The sequence below is a fragment of the Schistocerca gregaria genome, chromosome 10 (assembly GCF_023897955.1).
Source record: "Schistocerca gregaria isolate iqSchGreg1 chromosome 10, iqSchGreg1.2, whole genome shotgun sequence".
Classification (NCBI taxonomy): domain Eukaryota; kingdom Metazoa; phylum Arthropoda; class Insecta; order Orthoptera; family Acrididae; genus Schistocerca; species Schistocerca gregaria.
The window spans coordinates 205,776,752-205,798,265 of NC_064929.1; the positions used below are offsets into that span (position 1 = coordinate 205,776,752).

The window sequence follows — 21,514 nt, forward strand, 5'->3', positions numbered from 1 at the left end:
CATAACAGTATGCACAACAAACTGCGTGTCATTAAGGAGACTGAATGTGTGGAAGTCTTCCATGTGGTCCTCTCGCAGGGGATCAGTTGTCCTCTGCCGGCTCCGTGTTTGCCATGGTGTGTGTGTGTGTGTGTGTGTGTGTGTGTGTTGTTTTTCTCGTCCGATTTTGTCCATTTTAGTGTTTGTTGCCCATTTTGTCATTCTTTTGGTTTTCTCCTTTTCTCCTGCTATGTTTGTATGTCTTGATTATTTTACTCCCATGCTTGTGGAATTATTTTAGTCTGAAAAAAGGACTGATGACCTAGCAGTTTGGTCTCCCCCCCTCCCCCACTTTAAACCAACCAACCTATCCATGATTTTCTTTCTTCCTCTCTAATCTCCATCAAGTAGACGGCCAGTCATCTTCATTTGGACCCCTGGACATTACAGTATCTCAGGGAATGAACATGCTGAGCGGTTGGCAGAGTTGGCTACCAGGATGCCACTTTTGGAAGTGGGGGGTGGGGGGTGTCCCAGAACTGGACCTTTGATCGACTTTAAGCCATCAGTTGTTGGAGTTATGGAAATTGGAAATGGCCAGTCATGGACTCTCCAGACAGAGGGCAATAAAGGAGACCAAGATCATGTGGCATTCTTCACTTCACGCAGGGGGGTGATCCACCGTACTTTGTTGGCTATGAATTGGTTGAACTTCGCTGACCCGTGACCACATTCTCAGGCATGTGGTGCTCATCTGATGGTGGCCTGCATCCTGCTCGACTGCCCAAATTTTACTGCTTTGCAGTGCTATCTGAACCTTCCTGACATGCTACCTCTGGTGCTAGTGGGCCATGCCAAACTGGCTGACTTGGTTTTGTGTTTCACCCATGAAGGTTGTTTCTACTCTTCTCTGTTAGGTGGGGCACTTTGACTTCATTGACTGCATCAGGGGCTGGAGGGGCAACCTTTGCCCGTTCTAGCCCAGGGGCCCCATGGCAGCCCTTGCTCGTGTGATCTTGCCTGGCTCCTACCCTTTCCACCTTTTTACTGTCCTGGCTCTTTTACATTTGCTGTTTTTAATGTTTTCTAAAATTTTGTCTTACCTGTGCCACTTGTTTTCGTAGGGTAACATATGGGGAGGTAGCGTTGGTGCGGTGCAGAGGGTGCATCTCCCACAGCACATTGCACTCCAGGGACCTCAAAACTGCATTCTGGGCAGAGCAGTTTGTCCACCTTGCCCCCTATCACTCACCTCCTACTTCTCCTTGATTTTCTCTCTATCTAATTGTATCTTGCTTACAGTCGGGCTTACCATGATTTGCCTTTCATATCCTTCTTCTGAGGATTGCTACTGGTTTGATACTTATATGATGTAGGGATAGACAACCTCGCAGTTTGGTCCCAACGTACCAGCAGCCTGAGTAGTTTTTGGGTGGGTTAACATGTTTGTTTTGGCAAATGCTGACATGGTCGCAAAATTCCGCTTAAGGTATCGAGACAAACAAGCTGTTAAAATTTACTAAAAACATAGAATAAGGTGTGCACAATTCACAAGCAGGTGGAGCAAACAGTTTTCCTCACTTACAGTATGTTGATAACTGTAGTGTCAGGAACGGCATTTGGTCACAGAGGTTAATAATAAGTTTTCAATGTCCTGTAAAAAGGGACCACGCTAGAGAAGGGAAGAAGGTGATTTGTTCACAGCTATTGTAGTGTACAGTTTACATTGTTAGGTTAAATACCTTAGTGCCCACTGCTTCAATCACATAGATTGTATGATCTGCACAGATTTTGTTTTTGTTCAGTTGAATGTGTATGCTCATGTGTAAATTGGAACACTATAAAAAACGTTAGTGACACTTTACATGGCTGCCAGTCTGTGCATAATTAGTGTTCCAATGGGTTAATTTTAATTTTGTATAGCAAGTCAAAAAAAAAAGAAGCAAGGTAGGCATGTGGTTCTATTGATATTAATATTGGTCTCGCACCCAGCACTGAATTCTCATATGAAACATGTATTAGTGTACATGGAATAACATTAAATGTGATATCTATTTTGTCGTCAGTAATGATTAGTTTGTGTAGTAATTGCAACAAATGTAATTTGATAAAACATGTATTAGGCTTTCTGAAAATGATGTCTCTGAGAAGTTTTTTTATAGGCAGTTGTAATCAAGCCAGTTTGTCGTGGTGACTGTTAAACAGCTTTCTTTGATTTAGTTCACAAATTGCAATGCGTAAACTTTCCATGCTAATTAAGGCTTTATTGTGGTCTTCTCTAAATGTGCTATTGACCAAAATGTGGTTCTGCCATGAAATATTTTCATAAAACTTTTCATTCCCTATTTCACCATCCTTTCTTTATTTTAATTGTTAAGCCTATGAAATCTTTGATATACGGTGGTGGAAATTTATAGCTAAAATTCACACTGCGCCTTAAGGATCCCACCAACCACATTGGAGAAAAATGGCAAAGTTTTGATTACCAATATTATATGTGAAATCTTAGGTTCTCTATTTGCTACGCTGTATGTATATTAACTTAAATAACTTTGTGTGTTTGCTGTACTTAAGTGATATTGCTATTGGCTGACTTTATTATGTGTCATATTCTCAGAGTATCTGCTGGCATTGGTTGGTGAGATCACATGACATGAGTTGTGATTGGCTGACGAAAGCACATCATGCAGCGCATCTTTATTTCATTGCTTCGGAAACTATCATGCTGTATTTCATGAAATTCTTATTTATACTTTTGAAAATACACGATGCACATGTTGCCGCACTTCTTTCCAAAACATGTTCTTTATTGAGTTTAATTTCCTAGTGCTGGGAACCTTTACCATTCCTAGATTTCGTAAGTTTTACTGCTCCAGTGGAAAGTATATTGTCACTTGACATGGAAAAATGTGCTTTCATTACGGATATAGTGTATTTTCACCCAGAAAAAATTGTATTTTTAATCAGGAAATCCCAGAAAAATCTGTGAAATTGCCCGCATATACTCCCTGCGTAGTAAAAATATTGGAGTAAGGTGACCTGGCTGATGGGCATTGTGATATCATCTTGGGCCCAAGCCAATGGCATATATTTGATGTTTCGCTACTTCGAATGTCCTTGAACCCTTGAGCAGAAGCACCGTGTCCCAGCCACAAGTGACCTTGTCTTGTAACATTCTGTTTACAACTGCAAACCCATACCTACTCCTTCATTATTATTTCAGACAACACAGTAATAATTGGCGTTATTCATCCAAGTGAGAACTGTACCCTAATATAAAGTAAACATAGATGTTGTTGTGGTCTTCAATCCTGAGACTGATTTGATGCAGCTGTCCATGATACTCTTATGCTGTGCAAGCTTCTTCATCTGCCAGTACCTACTGCAACCTACATCCTTCTGAATCTGCTTAGTGTATTCATCTCTTGGTCTCCCTCTATGATTTTTACCCTCCACACTGCCCTCCAATGCTAAATTTGTGAGCCCTAGATGCCTCAGAACATGTCCTACCAACCGGCCCCTTCTTCTTGTCAAGTTGTGCCACAAACTCTTCTTATCACCAATTCTATTCAATACCTCCTCATTAGTTATGTGATCTACCCATCTAATCTTCAGCATCCTTCTGTAGCACCACATTTCGAAAGCTCTTATTCTATTCTTGTCCAAACTATTTATTGTCCATGTTTCACTTCCATACATGGCTACACTCCATACAAATACTTTCAGAAACGACTTCCTGAGATTTAAATCTATACTCGATGTTAACAAATTTCTCTTCATCAGAAACACTTTCCTTGCCATTGCCAGTCTACATTTTATATCCTGTCTACTTCGGCCATCATGTTATTTTGCTCCCCAAATAGCAAAACTCCTTTACTACTTTAAGTGTCTCATTTCCTAATCTAATTCCCTCAGCATCACCCGATTTAATTTGACTACATTCCATTATCCTCGTTTTGCTTTTGTTGATGTTCATCTTACATCCTCCTTTCAAGACACTGTTCATTCTGTTCAATTGCTCTTCCAAGTCCTATGCTGTCTCTGACAGAATTACAATGTCATCAGCGAACCTCAAGTTTTTATTTCTTCTCCGTGGATTTTAATACCTACTCCGAACTTTTCTTTTGTTTCCTTTATTGCTGGCTCAATATACAGATTGAATAACATCGGGGATAGGCTACAACCCTGTCTCACTCCTGAGACTGGTTTGATGCAGCTAGGTAGGTGAGAAAAAAAGTTTTGATCAAGGCAAGGAAATCACACAGATTTTAAGCTAGCAGCACAATTCCACAATTAGGCAATTACCTGTTATGTAATTAATAAACAGATAATTTGTTGGCAGGTTCAGATGCAGCTGCACTGTTTAATGCTTAGAGTAGGTCATTTCTATGGGTTAACGCTTCTATTTGGTAGTAGTGATACAATGAAAGGTTTATTTTCTTACTGTTTACTTAAAACAGTGATTTAGGTCATTTATTAAAAGTTTATTTTATCATTGTTTAATCACATGGAGTAAACTGACATTTTGCTCATAAATGTTTTTACCTTGGTAACATAAAAAAGCTCTTCTTTGCATGTTTACAAAGTATGCATGTTACGAAAAACGCTGCACCGGCGTGAGGATTAACTTCAGAATTACCCTTATAAAATATTGTCACAGCACATTCTTTAGCTTGGGTGTAGAAAGCTTACTGAATGTGGTCTGTATGCAGAGTGTCCTCTCTGTCTTCTGCGCAGACTTCCAGTTGCAACAATCTGCTCTCTTGTGCCGGCAGGTGAAATCGTCATCCCTGGGCCGCAATGTTGGCCTCGGGGGCCTGGGAGTGGGTGGTTCGGGGAAGAGCTGGAGCAGCAAGGATCTGCCGTCACTGGGGGGCGGGTCAGGTGGCGGAGCGGGCAGCTCGGCACTGTCGTCCGGCTCCTCCAGCTGCGCACCGTTCGGCGTGGGGCCTGCGGACGGTCGGTCCCGCCTGCGGGCGGTGACGGAGCGGCTGCACGACCTGTACTGCAGCATGCGGCAGTCAGAGCAGCGTGACGGCCCCGAGCCCTTCCAGCCGGATGTCTTCCTGCATGCCCTCAGGTCAGCAGCTTGCGCTCAGTGTCGTGGTTGTAGCTAGAGATCAGAGATAGAGTGAATACAATACTAATGCTCTGATTTTGAAATCATGGTAACAGGCTTCCTTCCTTCTTTCCTGCCGCTGTCAGTTCGTACTGCTCAGTTCATTGTCTCTTGCGGAAGCATCCAAGAGTTTAATAGCTTGTTGTGACTTCTTGTCAGCACGGATGATGAGTTCAGTCTTGTTGCTGTAAAATAGCACTGACAAAGCGAAATGACAGGTTGTCGAGATCAGGTGGCCTTATAACGAAGCAGTGTTGTGTGTGTGTGTGTGTGTGTGTGTGTGTGTGTGTGTGTGTGTGTGTGTGTGTGTGTGTGTGTGTGGGAGGGGGGGGGGGGGTGTAAGATGAAAATTAATTGATGCAAAGTTCACAATTGGAAATGTGTTCCTATCAAGGAGGAACAATATCTGGAATATGTTTCACAAGATTGTCCATACTTCAGATGAAAAACTTACAAATTTTGAACAGTGTAAACAAAATGGATGTATTCATGTTTATTCCACTTCCAGTGTGAGAAAACTGGGCACAGAGCAATGTCAATGTCATGTCCCTGAAGTGTGGATTTCTTTTTAAGGAATATTCTTCAGAATTTATTCTACTTACTAGCAACTCATCAAGAACATCAACACATTTAATCACACTACGTGAGCATGGAAGTAGTTACCAGGCAGTAATTGATGAAATCATAATGAAATTGCTGTAACAAATGGGAATTTTATTTACTTTACTAGTGCCTAAAAACATTTTTAAAAGAAACATATTTAAAATTATAATCAGAAAGCACCCTCTAAATATCAAGTTACAATTTATTCAGAGGCAGAAAGAAACAAATTTTTGACTGTATGAGCTTTCGGGATGAGAACCTTGCTGCTCCCTATTGACACGGCCGTAGTTACGACCGCTCACAACAACCTCTGAAAGAGTACCCTGGTGCTATCTGCAACACACCAGATTACTTTAAACTAAAAGTTTTAACAATTCGCACAAGCACACAAACTATGCACCCCGTAGGAGGGATGGAAATGGTACAAAACACTAAAATTAAAAAATTACTTTCCCACCGAAGGTGCAACTTGATTTTTCTTTCTAAGAAAAGTCTTCCAGTGGAAGGGGTGGCAACTGTATATACTAAAATGACCATTTAAATAAAAGCCCATGTAATGCAATCTTATATAAAATTGTACAGAGTTGGACAAACAAGTTAACATGCTCTACAGTACACAGAATCCGCCTTTCAAGATGATAGACAAGATCAAAACTTATTTCAGGAATTAGGCCATTACACTCCAAGCAATAAATTCGTTAACACACCAAAACTGGCAAACATGACTGAGGCAGCTCCGTACGACAGACAGACACCAACTGCCTAACAAATGTGTACGAGAGACAGACGAGCAAGCTGGCGGATGAGAGACTGACCAAGAAAACAAGTAAACCTTAACAAGAGTTAATCACACAACATATCGCTAGTCACTTAACTTCTAACAAACTGCGATTTCTCGAAGATATGGCGCAGCACCCCCAAATCGCTCTCCCGAACTGTCTGCTGCCAGCTGCTTTAACGGACGCAGGAAGGCGCGCCAATCTCCCGTCTTTTTCTGTCTGCACTGACTGCTCCGTCGTGACTGTTCTGCCGGTGCGTCTCCCACTCACTTCCAGACACACGGCGGCGGAAATACTGGCTCGGACCCAGCCATGCAAAGGAAACACGCCCGCTGTCAAAACGACATCCCTGCACCAGGAAAGGACCAAGCCAAGCTCCACAAGATGGTAATTGACGAGGCCCACGAGAAAGACAGGCCGCGGTGCATACGTCATGAAGGTAGTCCTGAACTTGCTCGCTCGCTCAGCTCAGCAGACAAAATGCGTTTCTACACCTGTTAACTCTCAGCTGGGCGTGCAAGTACTAGCGTGAATTGCATCTTCCACTGGAATATGCTCTTATGAAGTCTTACTGATTAACAGTACTACAGCAAAATTTAATTTAAGAACAGTACGCGATAAAAATGGTATAACGGCTTGTTTATAGCATTCAGTCTCTTCTGTGTAACAGTACTCATTACATGCTGGAAGTGGTGCCTTATGCAACTGATAATCGTTTTAGCATTATTTTATTTTATTGTACGCCAGTACAGCCGTAACTAATTATAAGTAGGCCCATGGAGTTCCCATAATTATAGGATTAATAACAGTAAGATTCCACGATAGTGGATTCCAGTAGAAGATTCAGTTTTTGTTTGTACCGGCACACCTAGTTGCGAGTTAACACAGGTGTAAAAACGTAGTTTGCGTGCTGATCTGAGTGAGCAAGCGAGCGTAGGACTACCTTCGTGACGTACGCGCTGCGGCCTGTCTTTCTCATAGGCGTCTTAATTGATGGGACCCAGAAGCGCTCGGAGAACCAGCTACACCACAGCGTCGCAGCTCGCACCAGCCATACTGATGCCGTGGGTTGACTCCTGTTGCTCTCCTGTCGACCATGAAGTCACTACCCCTTGCTATACGGCGCGGCCCACTGGACTCACATGGCGACCTCACATGCGCCGACACCCAAGGCGAACAAGTCATCTTGTGTCTCAGTGCGCGACCGACCAACCGATCGATCCAAGTGCCAATGACCATCGCCTGTGCAAACTTGAGCAGACTGGCGTCCTAACGCACAGACTCAGATGCAGGAACTAAGCCCTGACCTGGCGACCACTCGCTGCGTTCTTTCACTGGCGGAGTGGAAACTCTCTCATTTTGCCGGCTTTAAAGGTTGATCCGAACGACAGACATACTAGCACTCCAAACGACAGACACTAACTGCCTAACAAATGCAGGTGAGCCATAGACTAGCAAGCTGGGGATGAGAGACTGACCCAGACTGACTCACTCACTGACTCTGACTGACACCTTGGCGAGCTCATAGTGCCCTTTAAATGCACGTGAACAGCAACCTTTCCCCCTTTCCCATCAGAGGAAGACACTGAAGCTGCAATTGCCACAGCGGTGCCACCGCCAGAAACGGAGGGCGACTGCCTCGCACTACGCGCTGTGGTGTGCTCTTCAAAACAGCAATTTTTACCACGGCTCAATCCCTGTGACAAAAAAAAGCGTGCTATTTCTGTAGTCATTTCATTGTGGCAACTTGCGTATATGAGCCAATGGCAATTTGTAGCTTAGTATTCATTTGCATTATTTATTTTAATAGTCACTTTTTAGAGATTGCACTTCATCCTTGTCTCATTTTCTCATACTGTCGTTACACACTAGATAATGCCTCAAAAGTGTGTGTATTGCAAAGTAATTGATAGACATTCTCTCAATAGATTACAAATATTGGAATAAATTAGTAGCAGTCTTCAAAAAAGTTGTTCCTGTATAAATGTATGTATAACCTTACAATGTGCACTGCTAACGGATCGGTCATGTGCTGGTATTAAATTGCTTCTGTCATTCAGGCAGGTTGGATGTTTGTGACATTTCAACTTGCTCTTGAGAATGGTTATAAAGGCAAAATCGTGATTGTGTGAAATAAATGAAGAATAATTTGCAGTTGAATGGTAGAAATTTCTTTCAAAACGTAGAAGGAATGCTGATGAGTCTGCTGGTCTACTTGTGAACTCTTGTACTTGCTCTCGTTTTTGAGCAAGCTGAATCAGACAGCAGACATGGGTGTCGAGTTTGCTGTAGAGGAGACTAGTGTCAAGTTTACGGGCACATAGAGACAGCATGTTCGCCCTCACTGTCAAATTTAAAGCGAGTAGTGTGTTCATTTCTGATCTCTAGTTTCAGTGCCCTCAAAGATACTGTGTGAGTTATGCACTTTTGTGAGAGTAATAATAATCTTGTCATGTCTGTAACATGCTAAAATGGTCTAGACATTGTATTTTGGCGGCCAGTCTGGCTGCTGTCTTGAGATGAGAGCAGTGTTTGCTAATTTTTACAGGGAATGATTAGCACCATGAATGGCAGTCCTTCTGTATGCCACAGAGAACAAAAAATGCCTTTGTGAGAAATCACCATTTCTGTCCCATTATGCAGAATGAAGCCACAGTGCTCCAGAGGGATTGGATGTGGGGTGAAGAGTGCGATGGAGCTTGGAACTGTCTTATTTGTCAGCTCTTGAACTGAACAGACATTACTTTCCTATCCTCTGGGAAGCCACACTCTCGCAGACTCAGTGGCCTCCCGAGGCCCTGACGGTCTCTCTTACTTGTGAAAGTTCGTGATGAATTCACAATGGACTGTAGCACAGTTTTATGACAGGACTAATTGTTTTTGTGGTGGTCATATAAGCGTAGATGATGATCAGATGAAAGCCAAAACGTCATCAGAAGAATGAAGTGTGAACCTTGCGCACACACTCCTGAAGAAAATTGCAGTGCAACTTGTGAGGAATTCTCTGAAGCCATGGCAATTCCCCCAGTGTCAGTATTTCGTATTCTGACAAATACTTTGAAGAAAAGAGAAATTTCCGCAAGATGGGTCCCCACTCTGTGTGACTGAAGAGAAGCAGAAACACCTGGACATTGCAACTTTGCTCAAACAGAGATATGATACTGACAAGTCAGTTTCGTTAGAAACTTTGAACCAGAGTTAAAATCACAGTCAGATGAGTGGACAGCTTCAGATTCTCCATTGGGGGGGGGGGGGGGGGGGGGAAGAAAAGAAAAAGATATGCTCAATCAAATGATGACTTTTTTCCCTTATGGTCACCAAGAAATCATCGTGGCAGGTAGTCCCATGTGGAACAGTGTCATAGCAGTGCAAAACGTGCACAGAAAAATGCACAAGAAACTGACCTCAGTTGCTCAAGGCTGGCCATTCATATCTGTCTCGCGTGTGTTGTTGTAGCCAAAAAACTGGGAAATGTTGCTGCATTCTCCTTACAGTGTGGACACGAGCCCTCCAGACTTCGGCGTGTTCCCAAAGTTGAAAAAAAACCTTTATGTGGACATCATTGTCTTTCTGTGGAAGAGCTTTCTGTCACTGTTACCTGAGCCATTTGCAGACCATGTGGTGTCCTGGATGGAATAATAGATCTTCTGAGGCATTGGGATTCAGTCGTAGAGAAGCAGGGAGACTATATCTAAGGACTGTAAAGAGGTATTGAAGAAAGAGAAAAAGTGTAAGTAAAAAGTTGGTGTGCATTATTTATGAAATGCCCTCTTAATTGGTAGAGTGGACTTTTTGTGCAGCGCTATTAGCCGGTGCTATGTGACTCTCCATTTTGTAGTTGGCTGAGTGCACTGAAAAAGAACTTCGATCTGTTTGAGCTATGAAAGATGTAAACTATTTTGTGACAACTCTCCTGTATTGTAATTGCAATCTCTTATCTGTACAATTACAACTTTGGGGTGATACGGAGTACTAATATATTGTAGTTCCCAATATGCAGTAACATGCACTGCTGTACCGATTTCGACACTAGAAACTCGTGTGACAGTTCTCATTTGTTTTTCATTTGTTCGAGTAATTTCATTCGTTCGAGTAATTTCATTCTTGCCATGCCCTTTTCTCTGTGATTTTAAAAGTGCTGCCAAGCCGCAATGCCAAAGTGTAAGTTGGCCTCCACAGCTGGTGGAGATGGACATTTGCCATCACTCCTCATCAACATGCTGAGATGACTTCCTTGTGCATCCATCTGGATATTCTGGATTTGCCGTATTGGCCTCGGGTAATGTGGAGGTGCTTGTCCTAACCCTGCTGCAGAGAAAATTATTCTTTCGGCAGGAGTGGTCTGTGGTGATGTGGAGGTTAGTTTCTCAGGCAGCTGCATAGAAAATTATTCTCACAGCAGGTCAGGCCTACGTTGTTGTCCCTGGTGTGACTGATGGCGCAGTTCTACAATGAGATGATTGTGAGATTGACAAAACTTTTTGTAGAAGGCACGTGTGCTTTTCCGGATTCTGTCCCACGAAGTGGGATTAGCATCTTTGCACCGCAGATGAGTTGAACCCAGCCTCAGGAGGTGCAGAGTGAGTTTGAGGGCAGTTCTGCAGATCTGTGATGTTAGTTGGTGGCCTTCTCCCACACTACAGCTGCGTACTCTTAATGCTGGTCTACCAGTGTTGGGTAGTGTAAGTCATGATATGGCTGCAGTGATGACTGTGTATTAAGCAGACGCTATGAGGTGTGGAGATGCCCCACTGCTTTGCTTGTGATGCCACGTATATATGTCTGGCACAGGTGAGCCGTTGGTCGAGGATCACCCCAAGACACTTTGTGTTCTTCACCCCTAGGATGGGGACTCCCATGGGGTTTACAGGCAGCAGCTTCCTTTGGGTGAAGACTGCTGCCTGGCTGTTGATGGCGTCGAGTTCAAGTTGGAGTAAAGGGGACCACTCGCAGAACAGTAGTATTGATTTATTGACAGCCACACAAAAAAGAATCGAACTTGCTAGCTTTTGGAAAAATGCACTCTCTCTCTCTCTCTCTCTCTCTCTCTCTCTCTCTCTCTCTCTCTCTCTCCCCCTCTCTCTCCCTCCCTCTCTCTCCCTCCCTCTCTCTCCCTCCCTCTCTCTCCCTCCCTCTCTCTCCCTCCCTCTCTCTCTCTCTCTCTCTCTCTCTCTCTCTCTCTCTCTCACACACACACACACACACACACACACACACACACACACACACACACACACATCCTGTTGCACGATAATGCCCCCATTTCCACACTGCCAGTCAGGTGAAGACTGTGCTTCATAAATTTGTTTGGGAAACTCTGAAACATCCTCTGTACAGCCTGGATTGTTCACTGTGTGATTTTTCACACATTTGCTGACCCAAAGAAAGATGCATGGACATCAATTTGTCAGACAAGGAAGAGCAAGAGGGGTTGCGGTTGCGAATCAGTCAGTAGCTGAAACAGGAATATTGCCTGTTCGAGTTCACCACGAGTGACCCTCATCATACACTGAATGTAAAGCACCTAAGCCCTCGGAGGTTGTGTTTTATGCCTGTCTGAATACTGAGCACATTACAGGTGTGAGCTTCGTGTTTACTGCCAAGAGCTTTGTGTATACTGCTGTTCTCCACACGTGTGAAGTTGCATTTTGCAGAGGACTGTTTACCTTCGGTAGTGGCACATTGTACAGTATGCATGAAAAACTGATGCAGCAGCTGATAAGTGAGACCTTTTTGACAACATAATAGAGCACACTTTGAAAGGCAGTTGTACATATACAGAAATAGTATGTTATCTTTGCTGAATTTGCGACATGTGTATATGTATTGTCTTTGTTTTCATGGCATTCCAAAGCTTCCACTGGTCCAGAATTATTTTAAAGACTGTAAGTTCTATTCAACAGTTGTTTCATTCTGACTCCTCTGTCAGCTCCTTCAATTTGTGTGCGCAACATCTGCATTGACATACATAATCTTCAAGCCTCTGAATGGTGTGTAGCTGAGGGTACTCTGCAGCTTTACTAGTCATTAGTCATTTCCTTTCCGGTTCCACTTGCAGATGTAGTGAGAGAGAAACAACTGTCTAAATTCCTCTGTATGAGCACTAATTTCCCTGAACTTATTTTCGTGGTGTTCATTACGCAAAACGTATGTTGGTGGCGGTAGAAATGTTCTGCATTCAGCCTCAATGCCGGTTTTAAATTTTCTCAGTAGTGCTCCTAAAAAAAAAAAAAAAATCACCTTCCATCCAGTGATTCCAATTTGAGTTTATGAAGCCGATCGGTAATACTTACCTGTTGCTAGAACCTACTGATAAATATAGCAGCGAATTGGTTCGTCGTCATCCTTTAAACTGACCTGGTGGGAATCCAAAACATGCGAGCGGTACTTACAGATGAACCACACTTCCATGAAATGCTCCCAATGAACCAAAGTTGATCATTCGCCTCCCCTACTACAATTCTTATTTGCTTATTCCATCGGACATTGCTTTGTAGCATTACACCTACATGTTTGACAAGACTGTCCAGCTGTACACTACTAATGCTGTACTCAAACAAAGTTTGTTTCTCCTACTCATCTTTATTAACTTAAGTTATTCTACATTTAAAGCCAGCTGTCATTCATCATACTAACTAGAAACTTCGTGTCATCTTGTATCCTCCTACAGCTACAGTCACTAGACACCAATGCCTTCCCGTACACCACTGCATTATCAGCAGACAGCCACAGACAGCTGCTTACCCTGTCTGTCAGAACATTTTGTTTATAGAGGATAGTAGCAGTCCTATGAAACTTCCTGGGGCACCCCTGATGATATGCGTGTCTGTGACGAACACTTGTGGTCGAGGACAACATGATGGGTTCAGTTAATTAAAAACTCTCAGAGCCACTCGTGTACCTGCGAATGTAATTCGTATGCTTGTACCTTCGTTAACAATCAGCAGTGTGATGCTGTGCTGGATGCTTTCCGAAAATATAGGACTGTAGAATCTGTCTGTTGCCCTTCATCCGTGGTTCGCAGGATCTCGTGTGAAAAAGGCCGAGCTTGAATTTCACAGGAGCGATGCTTTCTAAAACCGTGCTCATTTGCGGACAGAAGCTTCTCCCTATTGAGGAAATTCGTTAATTTGAACTGAGAATATGTTCGTGGAATGTGCAGCAAACCAATGTTAAAGATACTTGTCTGTAATTTTGTTGCTCCTTTCCTTTACCCTTGTTACATACAGGATTCACCTGTGCCTTTTTCTAGTCGCTTGGCACTGTGCTACCTCCTCGATCAGCTCATAATAAAACAAGTGAGAGAGGTGTGTTCGGTGTAATTTCCATCCAGTATTGCTACTTGTTGCCTACATTTTGGGCGCCAGTGGGTGACATGAGATTAACGCAACGTGTTTGTGACTGCCTTTGTTTGACAGAATTTCACACATTCTACAGTTTTGCTTCTCATTGTACAATCCAGGTTGAAGTAGCTTGTTCAGGTATTGGTAACTATTGACAGTCCTCAGTGATTCATACCATGTTGTTGGAAGATTTCTTTTTGGTTCATTTTGACACAAAATTTAAAATGTTTGACAGTTAGCCTTTGGATAAAACTATTTTAACAAATGGAATGAATGGTGAATATGAAGTTTTGATACATTTCCGTGGAAAAGCAAATTTAATGGTACACTTCAGGCTTGATAAACCCCCACAAAAAGAAATCTAATGGCGTCGGGTCTGGAGAATGGGGTGGGAGCAAAGTTGTTGAGAATTACATCCAGTCTATCTTTTGGGAAAAGCTGCAGCCATGTAATTCTGGACAGCTCACAAGGAGGTGATTCACTAATTGTGTTTTTGTGGACTCTTACACATAGCTGGGAAGATAAATAGTTACTACAGCTGGAAAGACAAGGTCGACAGCATATGCCACCAGGGCAGTAATAGGTGTACTGATAATCTTCAACATTGTCCACCAGAAGATAGCGTATTGGCATAGTTACAAGAGTGCCATCTGTATCTACCCTTTAATAGGGAAAGCTCACAGCCAGAAGGCTCAGTGTAATGCAAACATGTGAAGCAAGCAGCTACCATGCCACGGAGATGCACTCGTTCTTCTACGGCCAACTGAGCGAGTTTGAAAAAGGTCAAATTGTGGCCTTTCCAAGTGGCAGGATGGTCTTCTTGGAGAATTTCCACACGATTTGGAAGTGCTGTGTCAGTTTGTAAGCGAATGGGGGAGGGTGCTTCTTTCCTTGCAGTCCAGGAGCAGCAGCTTCAGTATTGCTGTAATAAATGATAACTAACAAAGGGAATAAAGGAGTGCCAATTACCGAAATTTAAGTTTCAGCCTAGTATAATCCATTGATGTATTTTTAACACTTGCACAACACAGGGCTGCACTGGTACACGCTTCACAAAGTAACAAATATGTTGGTACACTGATACATACAGTAATACTACACTGCAACACATCATCCCACACTGCAATCCAGATGCGGCGTTCGTGGCAATATAGGTAATCAAAGTTTTATTTACTGGCATGGAGGAGATGCTTGCGGGCATATAATCATGTTGCCTTCACAAACCACAGATTACACCTCGTGAGGTACACGAATGATTACACAGCATCAAACACCTTTATAGACATGAAATTTACTTGTTCTCTTAGCCTCATTCCTTAACATCTTCGCACCAAGCACGCAGTTAAACACCTCCACGTGACTCCCTCACTCGTTCTGGTGCGAAAAAACAAAGAAGCGACCATAGCACTGTCATTATAATCGATATCAGTGCTACTCGATACATGCTTAAAAGTTGTGCAACAATGCTGGTATCAGTGGTTATGAGAACATTCTCACACCCGTAGACGAGGTTCTGGACTTCCGCACCTCAGACACCTGCCCGGATCGTAGTCTTATAAGTGTAACAGTGGCAGGTGGTAGAGCTACCACAGCACAGGGAACAGGACTTGTAAGCCCAAACGTGTCAACACAGTCTGTTGTGACCAGGTTATTAGCAGTAGCACTACAGGAATGCACACTTCTAGCTCATCTTCCACTTGTGCCACAGCATCAAAGTGCCCAGCTTGACTGGTACTGTCAGATGATCACATGGAAGGTGGACTGGTGCACTATGATCTTCAGCCGTGAAAGCAGATTCTGTCTGCACGCAACTGATGGTTGTTTGCGTGTACAACGTAGACCTAGTGAGCGTTGTCTGGCAGAGTGCATTTGTCACACACACTGCCCTTACCTCGGGCTTTATAGTCGGGGGTGTGAGAAGCTCCAGATCTCGTTCACCTGTGGTCTCTGGAGGGTCAGTAACAAATGCTCGGTACATGTCAGAATGTTGTTAGGCCCATTCTTTTGATGTTCTTGCAACAGAAAGGTGGTGATGTTCCAGTGGGGAAGATACTTGCCCACTCACTGCCTGTGAAACTCCACGTGCTCTGCAAGAGATGCAGCAAGTTTCATGCTCAGGACAATCTCTGGACTCTGCTCCAATTAAGTACGCGTGGAATATGAAGAGGACAAGTGACTCATCAATCAACAACTGGTTCAGCACTGTGTGAACAGCTAGAGCAGCCGCGGCATAACTCACTCCAGGGCAGTATCTTGCCATATGTGCAATCTGCTGGATAACAGAACCAGGACCTGCATTGCTGCCCATAGAGGCTATACCACGTACTGATATGGGTGTTTGAGTTTGGATCGATACCAAATATCTCAGAACTGCATGTGCTATTGATCTGTAAATATAATAATTTCATGTACTCCTTATGCACTTGTGCAATGACGTGAATTGGAAATTTCTGACAGGATGTTCTAAACTTTCCTCCAGCAGTGTACTTGTGATACGTGAAGTCAGCACTCAAATATTGATTGCACAAAGCAGTTTGATGCGACTCTCAGATTTTCTTGAGAAAATGACACTGAAAATTTTCCTATAGCCTTTAATGCAGTAAAGTAAGGTCAGTTTTTCGACAAGCTGTGTGGTTCTGTGGTAGACTGCTAGCCTGCCACATGGGTGCGTAGTGTTTGGTTACTGTCTGTGGTACATTTTTAAACTAAGGTTCCTGTTCTACTATCAGTTCTGCGACGAGTTTGATACATAAATACGAAAAAAGTTAATGTGTAATGCTTCTTAAAATTTAAACAATCTTGGTTGCTGATCTTCTGTAAAAGGTCAGTAATTAAGAATTTATATTTGCTGTGAAAACTGGATTTTATGTACAATGTATAGTTAACATTAAGACAACATACAGTCATAAAAACAACTAGATATGCTTTAATTAGCATATATTTTAGGAATTTTAAATTTTTAATGATTTAGTTATTTGAGAGAGAGAGAGAGAGAGAGAGAGAGAGAGAGAGAGAGAGAGAGAGAGAGAGAGTCCCATCTTTATATATTCTATGCTTCACAGAACATGCACCTTTGCTTAAACATGTGCATTGCCTGGGAATCAAACAGGCCACACACTTGGCCTGCAGTCATTCTACCATGGAGTCAAGCTGCCTGTCATAAAATTGACCCTTCTATAGAGTACTGAAGACTTCAAACTAGATTTTCTTGAGAATTTTTTAGTAGTGTCACCATTTGGTGAGACTGATAATAGTTCTGAACTTTACGTACTGTGAATATAAAAAATTCTAAAAATTGGACTGACTAGTGGTCTCTTAGTAAGAAAAAGTGGGGTGGTGCCCCATCTATGTAGAGAACAGAGTTCCTAAGGCTGTGTAGACAGAGCCCGAGCGTAACGTGGACCAAAGCTGTTGTCTTAAAAATACAATGCTTGAGTATAGGTAAGACCACAATTTTCTTGGCGTGAGGCACCTGTCACTTGATAAATGGACTCATTGCATATGAAAACAATGTACGAACATTGCACTTTCTGCCCCTTCGCTGGTGGTGCCTTCCATTGTCAATTTCTAGAATTAATTTGAAAGAAACATTAGTGTACATAACAGCTGCTGCCGCAAATGGCTGGGGCAGCATGTCCGCATTGACATAATTTCGTGCTTTTACTCACTAGGTTTTGCACTTTGCTGTAATTCTGCTACAGATAAGTCCTGTATGTTAAGAGAGCAAGAAATTTTGGAAGCTCAAGAGGAAGAAATTTCTCAGCAACTCACCTCCCACTTTTCCCTTGGAAAGATAAATATGCTTGCCATTATTTTAAAATTTTTAATCTGAAGTAAACATGAAAAATGAATCTTGAAACTTAGTCTTTTTTTTTAAATGTATATTAATCTTCAAGGTACATCAAATACCTGTGTGCCAGTAATGCTTTAAATGGTTACATAAGCGGCCAGTTTCCGTGGCCAGAGATTTTTCGAAGTGTTAATCTTGTACAAAATGTACTTACAGAAAGATTTCAAACATGTTGGAATTTACTGACTCTGGTAGTTATTTTCTCCGCAAACACAAATGATCCACAGGAGGTAGTCTTGGTCTTTCGTAACCATGCATTCACTTTGGGGCGGTGATTCTGGTTGCTAGTTCGCCCAGATTCTGTGACAGAGACTGTTTGCTGTAACGCGTGCTCCTCCTCAGGGAAGTGAACCCGATCTTCGAGGGCAACCAGCAGCATGACGCGCATGAGCTGCTTGTGTGCCTGCTGGACACGGTGCGCGAGACGTGCCGCCTGCTCGCGCTCGTGCCGCGGCCCCCTCCGCCTCCGCCGCCCCCCACAGTCCCGCCCCCGGCTGCGGTGCCGTCCCCGCAGCCTGCCCCCGCCTCCAAGTCCAGCTGGGGAGTGCGCAAGTCCTGGAAGAAGAAGAGGCCGCAGCCGCCCCAGCAGCAGCAGGGGAAGGTGACGTCGGGGTCCACGTCCGCGTCTGCGCTGCGTGGCAGCTCGCCCAGTCCCGTGCCAGAGAACTCGGCTGCGGAGGCGGTCAACGGAGTAGCCTCGCTGGCAGGTGAGACGATGCGTGAACTGTGTCCTAAGTGCCAATTGGCAGTGGTAAATCTATGCTGATGATGTGATTCGCCTCGCATCCCCCTCTTCTCCTAAAGAAACATGAAGTTTACTACTTGATGTCTTAAAAATGTGTGCTATTATCCTATCCCTTCTTCTTGTCAACGCTTTCCACAAATTCGTCTCCTCGGCAATTCTACAGAGAACCTCCTCATCCTCAAAAAGAAACAAGCCGGAGGCTGTAAAATGAAAACCTCTTAAGGCACCATAGCAACATTGCTTTTGTCTGATTTCTTTCACAAAGGTCTTTGATTAAAGTCGTTTGTCAAATATTTGACAGTGTACGATGGAAGGTCTGATCAACTACAGTGAAACCTCTTTAACAATTTTCAAGGGACCACAAATTCTGAACACTGTATAGAGAAAAACACTATAAAGAGGAAGGCTTCCAAATAATAATTATAGGGCATTACTGATGATCGGGATACCACCAATCAGTTTTGACAAATGGTGCCATAGATGACATTTTAAATTTTCACAACACTGTAATATGATATTCATTGCAAATGATCAATGTATCAAATGATTAGTTTTTTTTTTTGTAATTAAAACATGGGGCCCAGTAGGTGGATGGGTGAAAGTAAATGGCGCCAAAAAGATCACAAGCAGAATGTGAGTCACGTGTCACGTTATCAGGTTCTGCCACTGACATGTGAAACACACTGAGCGTGGGCTTTCCGAGCTGGTGCAAACTGTGAATCCACAGAACCGAAAATCATGTCTTCATTCAGTCACTTAAATAATTGATCAGGGTTCCAAAAGTATGAGCGTTACATGGAGGAAATTGTAATATAGAGGAAAAGCAGTAAAGAGGAAAATTTAACATTGTTCATATGGTTTTTTAGTTGGGATAAAAAAAACAAAAACAGATGTAACATGGAAGAAAACATTATATGGAGGAATGTTATAAAGAGGTTTCACTGTATATCTTTGTTCAAAGTTCATTGTTCAGTGTTAGGGATCGGACCTAACTTACATCAAAGTTCGGCCCATTGTGTACTCATTTCACTCACTCCAGTTGATCCAAACCTGTAAAATGACTTTAAAAGTTTTCCGTACTATATGTTGACTTGAAATCTAACCTTACATCCGCAGAAAGAACCGCAGTCCACCATCTAAAAAACTGATCCCGACCTTAGAATCCTACCTGTGGACAAAGTCTCCACCACTGTTGTTTTGAACCACAAGGATTACCTGGCAGAATGACTCCTCCAGCTGTCAGATACTTCCACCTCCAAACCTTGCCCTGTAATCCAACAGGATCTCCAGACACTTCTCAAATCCTTAGGCCCAATCCACAACCTCTCCCTGGAGTCCATCTTTCTACTAACCCCCACCACTCTTTGCAGTCCTATCTTCTAATGCTTCCTAAAGTCCATAAACCTAACCACCCAGGATGCCCCATTGTGGGCGGTTATGGAGCCCCCACTGAGAGAATGTCTGCTCTCATAGATAAACATCATCAACCTATTAACCAGAACCTACCCTCCTGTATAAAAGATATGCGACTGATTCGCCTAATCCTCCCGTCAGTAAATGTACGTTCTCAACTGACTCGGTTGTTTTAACCCCCTCCCCTGACAGAATGACCTGCTTCCTAATTCCGTATTTATGTCACCAATACGGACTTGTAGCTGTCACGCCTTTGCACTTACTGCTATGTATTTTAACAGTAAATAGCTCAGTCCCGATGGTAAGAGGTAGTAGTGAATTCAAGTTGTTAATATTTGAAAACAGCACAGCTGCCGCACGCTCAGTTCACTTTTACTTCGCTCCTACCCTCGCCTTTGCACAACATTAACTATGTCCTACTTGGACCTTGCTAAGCTATTAAACTCACTTGCATGTACATTTTGACCGTTACTCGCCAGTATTTACCTAATGATTAAAGCACATTCCTAACCGGACTATTTCCCAAAGAGGTATGACGATTGAACGGTTTCGATCCACGGCCTATGGTGCCCTACAGTTCACACGATAAAACTGCGTACCTGACCCACTTAACCTGGTAGTGAGCTTATGTATCCAATCATCACTGCTAGCAGCAGTGGTTAATCCTACCAGCACGACGAGAGCAGCAGACTTACCGTCAAATCCTCCTGAAAATACTTATAACTACGGTCGCCGGCTCTGAAGGAGCAAAAGAATAAATCAATTTTTGGCTCGTTTCAAAGTGAAACTGCTTGAGTTGAATTTAAACTTAATTTTGAATATTATTATTTCTGATCATTCTAGGTGATTCAACACTGCAATAACCCTTTCAATTTCTGTGTGTTGACTTGGTAATTGCTACCAAGACTATTTATGCAACTTGGGTTAACAAAATTCTATCCTTCAACTTTATGTAATGGTTCTTGGGTATTACTCTTTGAACAATTGATATAGAATTACTTACGTGATATTACTTAAAAGTTACTCAGAAAAATTTAAGTTAACTATAAAATGGCAACTCATTCTGGTGTGACCATTGCTCTTTTCAACATTCTTATATGCTAAAGTATTCTACAACAAAAGGATTGTAAATGAAAGAGGCGATGGTGGCCTCAGTCTGATTTCACTATACTATGTTTGAGGTTACTACACTTTATAATGAACAACATGCGTAGTGATTTTACTCATAACTGTATTCTGTCCTCTGTACTTGCATAAAAAGAAAAACTGGTATTCTCCTTTTACATTTCTATAAAGTTTGAATTGACAATTACAAGCAGTCTTGCCTTGGGTAGACGTGCCGGTGCTGGTGGTGAGATGTATGTGGATAACGCAACTCTTTATGCCTCATGCCCTTAATGGCAGCTGGAACTACGAGCTGTAGCACTCGTATAAGCTACTGCATGTTTGCCAAAAAATCTGGGCGCAGGAACTCTTACAATCAGCCCCAGTGGCATAGAGACGACTTTGATAACCATTTGTCGCGTTTTACTCCACAAACGGCGACGATATTAGCCTCTTAGCCGTTGCACAATCACTTTTGTGTGAGCACAGTTACACATGTCCGATCACGCCAACACCCCCCACGCCATTCTCTTGTTCTGTCCCTGTGTCTCCAGCTACCACGAGCGACGTCGTATCACC

General features: G+C 42.9%; 1 protein-coding gene across 1 annotated transcript in view; it reads left to right on the plus strand.

Moving 5' to 3' along the window:
* Positions 1 to 21,514, plus strand: part of LOC126293177 (ubiquitin carboxyl-terminal hydrolase 1) — a 98,633-nt gene that overhangs the window by 15,351 nt on the left and 61,768 nt on the right. Inside the window, exons 4-5 of the mRNA XM_049986275.1 lie at positions 4,755 to 5,059; positions 18,016 to 18,380. Of these exons, the coding sequence (XP_049842232.1) occupies positions 4,755 to 5,059; positions 18,016 to 18,380 (670 nt within the window). The remainder of the gene's footprint in view (positions 1 to 4,754; positions 5,060 to 18,015; positions 18,381 to 21,514) is intronic.